Source organism: Amaranthus tricolor, chromosome 6 (assembly GCF_026212465.1).
Source record: "Amaranthus tricolor cultivar Red isolate AtriRed21 chromosome 6, ASM2621246v1, whole genome shotgun sequence".
Classification (NCBI taxonomy): Eukaryota; Viridiplantae; Streptophyta; class Magnoliopsida; order Caryophyllales; family Amaranthaceae; genus Amaranthus; species Amaranthus tricolor.
This window is the reverse complement of record NC_080052.1, coordinates 15,823,074-15,830,845: the sequence shown is the minus strand read 5'-3', so window position 1 is coordinate 15,830,845 and position 7,772 is coordinate 15,823,074. Positions and strand designations below refer to the sequence as shown.

General features: G+C 34.4%; 1 protein-coding gene across 1 annotated transcript; it reads right to left on the bottom strand.

Moving 5' to 3' along the window:
- Positions 1 to 698: 698 nt before the first annotated feature.
- Positions 699 to 3,927, bottom strand: LOC130814603 (pentatricopeptide repeat-containing protein At1g11290, chloroplastic). Its single transcript, XM_057680725.1, has one exon. It carries the CDS (start codon positions 3,426 to 3,428, stop codon positions 1,002 to 1,004), a length of 2,427 nt encoding a protein of 808 aa, XP_057536708.1. The 5' UTR covers positions 3,429 to 3,927; the 3' UTR covers positions 699 to 1,001.
- Between the last annotated feature and the right edge of the window lie 3,845 nt (positions 3,928 to 7,772).

The window sequence follows — 7,772 nt, the reverse complement described above, 5'->3', positions numbered from 1 at the left end:
AGTGTCTCTTCTTTCACAAGTTGATGCTCTTTGTATGAGATGCTATTATATCATCTCACCTGGCAAGTTGAAATGCAGTACTAACTTAAATTGATCAATATTTGAAGCATTGTATTTTTGATAAATTTTAAACTACTTCTTTCATTTTAACTATCATATATTTAGACCTTTCGGACGCATTTATGAAAATATTTACGATCTCTATTAATATTATAGTCGCAATGTATCACGTTGATGAAAACAAGGCAATCTTTTTGGAGTATACATAATATATTATTTTGACACTTTTGAATATACTATTGTTCAAATATATGGCATCATTTAGCTGTTTATATATAGTGTAAAGCATCATGCTACAATAAAATTGTTGCATTTATCTATTTATCAAATACATATAAGTGTTGCATTAAAATTGTTCAAATAATATTTGGGGTTTACTATATAAACACCCTATTATTAGGTTTAGGGCTCCCATTGAAACACAAGAGGGTTTTGTGAGCCATTAGAACGAGATTTTTTTATTCATCTTTGTAATCTTTGAAGTTTATAGTATAAAAATTTTAATCTCACTGCCCGTGGACGTAGCTAGCTATCACATCTATAGTGAGCCATGTTCAGGGCTGTCCATGTTAATTCTCAGCGTGTTTTTCTTATCATTTGCATTGAATTTCTTTATTGTTTTAATTGTTAAGCGATTATTGCTTTCACTGTCACATAACATTTGATATAGCGTTTTACAAGTATTGCTAGAGATTAAATATGTAGTAGTGCAGGCTTTTTGAAATGCCTTCTATTAGTCAGAATGAAAACTTAAGCTGTTATCATACATGGTAAAAGTTTACCAATAAAAGTAATCTGAATGAAGTACCAAAACTACTAGTATACATTAATTTTACAAGACCCCTTAATCAGTTAAAGGTGTCAACTTGATGCTAGTTTTCTACTTTATCCAATAGAAGAAAATTTGATGAATGATATACAGCAAGATAAGTGAATACCTATTACCAGTAATCACCGCATGAGCAGCTACCATTCTTGAAATGGTGGAATCTGTGAAAATCACGCACAATGATTTCTCGACCTGTCACAAGTGATATGTATTTGGTTGCATTGTGGCAATCACCACAAACCCGGAGATTCTTTCGAACATGTATAGGAACACCCGGGCTTGTATTAAGAAGCCCAAATGCAATTGCTAGTTTCTCACTGTGGTTACTGAGCAATTGCTCCTGAACATCAGCTTCTACATCATGTATTGAACTAGTGTCAGGAACATAACCTACTCGTTTTATTCTCTCAATAAGTGAGTCCAAATATGCATAAATTTCTCGTGACTGTGGATGCATTGTGCTACCCGAATGGAATGTATGAAACTCGTTTCTTAGTTCCACTAAACTACAGCCAGGAGTCTTACGAAGTCCTTTCTTTTCCATCATTGATCGCACTTCTAATACTTTGTCCCACATTGATGCTGCCGAATATAAATTAGCCAGCAATACATGGTAACCGCCATCGTCTGGATCCATGTCGAACAGTCGGTTTGCTGCTAATTCTCCCAACTCAATGTTCTTGTGGATCTTACAAGCACCCAACATTGCTCCATATACACTAATACCAGGCTCTATAGGCATGTTCTCTATGAAGTCCCAAGCCTCATCGAGCAGGCCAGCTCGACCCAAAAGATCAACCATAGCTCCATAGTGATCCATTGCTGGTTCCAAATTATATTCTTCCTTCATCAAATCAAAGAAGTACTTTCCATCTTCAACAAGACCTGAATGGCTACATGCTGATATAAGGCATAGAAATGTCACCTCATTTGGTAAGATAGAGCCTTTTTGCATTTCAAAGAAAATTTCAAGAGCTGCTTCCCCAAGTCCATGAGTCCCATATGCATCTATCATGATATTCCACGTTGTTGTATGCCTCTCTTCCATGTCATCGAAGAGTCTTCTCGCAGTCTTTATTGCTCCACACTTTGCATACATGTCAATCAGAGCAGTTTTCACATATACATGTTTGTCCAAGCAAGTTCTTATCGCAAGTCCATGGATCCATTTTGCTTGACGTAAAATGGATAGCTCGGCTAAAGCAGGAATCACACTAACCAAAGTGAATGAATCTAATTCGATACCTCTTGATTGCATCTCAGAAAAGTAATTCAAGGCATCGTTTACACGACCATTTTGTGCAAAACCTATGATCAAAGCATTCCAAGATACCCTAGTCTTGTTCTTTAAGCTGTTAAACAATCTCACTGCATCATCAACTTTCTTGCATTTTGAATACATCGAAATTAAGCAATTTGTAACCGAAACATTAGAGCTAAACCCCAGTTGATCTGCCATTTTATGGATTATGATACCCTTTTCTATATCTCCCATGTTCGCACACGCATTTGCAGCTTCCATGATTGATACATCACTAGGTACAATCCCTTCGTCCAACATTCTATCAAAAAGTTTCAATGCCTCTTGAGGATTCCCAATCTGAATATACCCATCAATCATAGAATTCCAAGTAACAACGGTCTTAGATTCCATAGAATTGAAAATCAACCTAGCAGTCCCCACGGCTCTACATTTCGCGTACATATCAATCAGTGCTGTTAAAACATTCACATAACAGTCAAAACCAGCCCTTAAAACATACCCATGAATGGACTTTCCCATAACTAATACACCCATATCTGCTAAAGCTGGCAATACCGTAATTAATGTAATCCAATCAGGCTTTTTTCCCTCCTCCTGCATTCTGACAACCAACTCTAATGCGATTTTAGCAAACCCATTTTGAGCATAACCAGCAATAATAGCATTCCAAGAAGCCACATCTTTCTCAGGCATTCTATCGAACATCTTATAGGCATTCAAAACGGCATTACATTTAGCATACATATTCATAACTCCATTCATTCCAAACAAATTATTACTAAATCCATTAACAATCAACTGCCCATGAAGCTCGCTTCCTCTCCGAATATCCGAATTATCACCACACAACTTTAACAAATATGTAAAATTATACACAATAGGCTCAATCCCATCGCACTTCATCCTACAAAACAAGTAAAAAGCATCATCAAAGCTACCATTTTGATAGTATCCTTTTAACATGGTATGGTAAAGAGCATCAAGTTTATCCTCAATAGGTTCAAAAACTCGAGCAGCATCGTTCATACGATTGAATTTACAGAACAAACTGACAAATTTGGTTTGAAAGAGGTGTTCATCGTACAAACCATGCTTGTAAACAAGAGGTATAATTTGGTAAAGTTCTTTAATGGAAGTGCAAAATTCGAGCAAAATAGCAGCAGGGTGTTTGTAGATATGGGAGGGAATAAAGACTCTTTGTGAAAGTTGAGGTTTTGGGTAAGAAAATGAAGATGGGTTGGTAGGAGGTGAAGGTGGTAAAGATAAGGTGTGCATTTGTGCTCAGAGAAGGTAGCAAAGTAGCTAGCTATGGAACTGGAAGTAAACTACCCTGCTTCTGCAATTTCTGAACTGGAAGTAAACTCTATCCCAAATGGCAAAACTTTAATGAGCCAGACTTAAAAGACAGAAACAATCTGTTTTACCGAGCGAAGCGGGCTGGGATGGGCCAAGATCAATTGTAGACTCAGCAGTCAGCCCCCTTCAACCTTTTGCTGTTTGGACATAGAATATCTGTGGTTAATCCTTAGAACATGGGTAATGGTGTCTTGAATTAATTAACCGAAAAGAAATGGTAACAAGTTGGGTTCACATCTAATTTTGGATAATTAGAGTATTGTAAGCGAAATATTTCTAGTTAGGATAGTTATCCAAAGAGGAATGGTTAAGACGGTTATGCAAAGTATTGGATGAGGAATGTTAAGATGGTTAAGAAAATATTTTTGAGGACATGTAATGAAGGGATATGATACTTTATTGCATTATTGCAAAGCTATAAATGGAGTCGTTAGCCTCATTTGCGGATTCATTTTTCAGAATTCATGATCATGTTTATTTGAATTTCTCCTCTCTTCTGATCTACGTCTTTATGATTTTAGAATCTTGCAAACTCTACTATCGTAATCCTGAAATTACTTCTCATACAAAAACACTTCTTCCTTCACATTTTTACTTTATATTGTGCTTATATTGTAAAGCTAACCATTTTATCTCTATAACATATTGTAGAAGTTCAACCCAAATAGCATTATGCGCGAAACAACAATTTAAGGAAATCAAGTTTCTAAAGACTTAACTGTCTAAATGATCTTCAATATAGTATCAGTTTCATAAGTTAAAGTACTGTTATCATAAGTTGTAATTTCATATGTATTATTATCATTTTGAGTCATTGTAATATGCTTGTTCATATTTGTAAAATCGATTTGTATATGGTGCTTATAATTCTCCCTAGTGATTTAAACTTATAGCAATCTTTTAATGATGATGATTTCATATGTAATGGACACATCTTGAATGATATCATTGAATCTTTATTTGATTATTATCAATTCATTGAATCCGCTATAGAACTTTTGGAATTACTAAAGAGTAAATATATTGCCGAAGATGGAACTAGTAAAAGTTCCTTGTTAATAGTTTTAATGAATATAAGATACGGGATTCAAGGCCAATAATGGATAAATTTCATTACATTCAACGTCTTTATTGTATCTTGAAACTACTTGATATAAAAATGGATGAAGATTATGTACTTTTAAGTACTAAAGAAAAACTACCACAATCTTAGAAGGATGTTAAAAAGAATCTTAAGCATAAAGAAGAAGACATAAACCTTAATCAGTTGGGTACTCATCTTAAAATTGAAGAGAGTATCCGAGAATCGGGAATAAGAAAATGGAGCAAACAACAATCCCCACATTTCTATCATTAACATGGTGGAGAAAAAGTCTATCAATCATGATGATTCTACACAAAAATTCTAACACTTATACCACTAACATTCACAAAGATGGTTGTTGAATATATCAAACATCGGGGCATTGAAAGAAGGATTGCTTCATTTATAAAAAGAAAATGACAAATATAAAAAGAAGCAAGTTCATGCTTCTACAAGCAATGACCATCTATAAAAGATAATTCTACACAAAGTGAATTAGATTTCAGTTTTGGTTTAAATGAATATGACTCATATGTGAATGTTGTGCAGGATGATGCTTCTTGGTGGATTGATTCAGGGTCTTTGAGACACCTATGCAAGTGAAGGCATTGGTTCAAGTCCTTTAACATGGTTGTACATGGAGAATCACTCTATATAAGTAAAAATTCTTCTATCAAGGTTCTTGGAAATGGACAAGTAGAACTAATGTTTATTTTGGAAAAAGTACTATTCTTAAGGATGTGTACTATGCACTTGATATAAGTAGATCTTGTATGGGGCCTACATTGAATTGATTAGGTTATATATAAATTAGTACTTGAAGCCAATAGGCGTATTATTTTTAAGTGTAATGTGTTTGTAGGGTGTTGTGATTTGGTACCTAACTTATTTAAACTATCATTCAAGATTATGTATGATAATAAAGTGTTGAATGTTAAAGTTAATATAGATTATAATTAATAGCATAATAGATTATGTCATGTGAATTTGATAAAATGTTTCATAGGGCTAAACAAGAAATAATCCTTTCTTTTGTTTTATGTAATGAGAAATGTCATATATGCATGTTAAATAAATTAGCAAGAACTCTATCTAAAAGTGTCAAAAGAAAATTAAGTTATTCGAATTTATTTTTAGTGAATTAATGCATGTTAAATAATAAAGGAAATGGACTATCATTTGCTCATATGTTGATGACATGCTCATTCGCACAAGTTTGTTACAAGTTGAGAAGATAAAAGCATTTTTATCTTTGATCTTCAAAATGAAAGATATGAGGTAGGCATATGATATTTTTGTATTCAAGTAATGAGATGAAATATATAATTAAAACTTTTAAGCAAAAGTAAGTTTAAAAATCCAAATTTTGTGTGATTTAATTCTTAAAATTTCAACTTTGAATTAATATTTAAAACTTCAAACATTAATGTCAACTTAATTTTACAATCTTGAATGACCTATAACCAGTAAAACAAGTTAACTTGGTTGCCATTGCATAATTGTTGCGGGTGAGAGGTACAATTGTAAATGGTTGCTTAACTACTTGAGTACAAGTGTAACAACTTGACCCCTTGGACCGCCAGTGATTACTTAGGGAGACTTTAGATTGGCCCCACAAACCAACACAAGTCGTTCCAACACATTTTGGCCTCACTCGTGCACGACTAGGAAAGCTTCCCATGAGGTCACCCATCCTAAGATTTCTCCCCACCAAGCACGCTTAACTATCAAATTCTTAGCAAATAGGCTCCCATGAAAAGAAGATGCACCTTGTTGATATGAGAAGTCTATCAATCCTTTTTAAAGCTAAATTTGGGGTATCCCACTCACCCCCACTTAGGAATACGTAGTCCTCGTTGGAGCGTAATTTTAGGATCATTTCCCCCCCAGGTGCTGAACACGCAATTAGCCACAGTCGCAAGGTTGCTCTGATACCATTTTTAACACCTTGGCGCCTCGGACCCTTATTGACTACTCAGGGAGATTGTAGATTGGTCCCACAAACCAATACAAGTCTTTCCAGCGCATTTGGCCTCACTCGTGCGTGCCAAGGAAAACTTTTCTAAGAAGTCACCCATCTTAAGTTTGCTCCCCACCAAGCACGTTTAACTATGAAGTTTTTAGCAAATGGACTCCCATGAAAAGAAGATGCACCTTGTTGATATGAGTAGTAAATCAATCTTTTTTAAAGCTAAATCTGGGGTATCACAGCTAGGTTGGTGGTGTCGGTAACTGGGGAAGAAAGGGTGGCTGAGTAGTTCTCTCCCTTTTTGTTTTTTAAAATCATTTTTAAATTTGATTTTTTTTTATAGAAAAGACACATAGACCAACTAGGTAATGCCACCTAGGATGTTTAACCTTCTCTATCGATTACCAAGAAGTCAAGTGCATTAAAATTAGACAACCCTCAAAGTTTGGATTTATAAATACTAACCCAAAGTTGGATTGTGATATGTTAAGTAAATCTCATTATATTGATAAGATTCTAAAGAATTTTGGAATGCTTTAGTGTTTTCCTGTTACGACTCCTATGGATGGAAGTTTGAAATTTTTATCTAATGTAGGTAGTCTAATTTCTCAACTTTTATATTTAAAAATCATAGGATCTTGGATGTAAGCAATGACATAAATAGACTTGATATAGCATTTGAAGTAGAAAAGTTTAGTAGATTTACTAGTAATATGGGATCAATACAATGGATAGCAATACGGAGAGTACTAAAGTACTTAAAGGGAATCGTAAATCATGGTATATGTTATAGTGAGGAATATGCGCTATTGGAAGGTTACTCGAATGCGAGTTGGATAACTAATAAGAAAGATTCCTCTTCCATTACTGGTTGGGTTTTTATTTATTGGGGAGGTGTTATATCGTGTTCTTCCAAGAAACAAACATGTATCAGTGATTTCACTTTTGCTTTGAAATTTATTTCCTTAGCATCGGGAAGTAAGGTGTAGAATGGCTCTAAAATCTCATGTTTGAGATACCATCATTACCTAAACCAATATAACTAGTGGCAAATCATTGCGATAACAATTTAACTTTGGTAAAAACTTACATTCAAGTCTATAGTGGTAAGTAAGACATATCTCTCTTAGGCATGACCTAGTGAAGGGACTTATCAAAAAGGGGGTCATAACATTTGATTATGTGAACACAAAGTTCAATTTGGCGGATA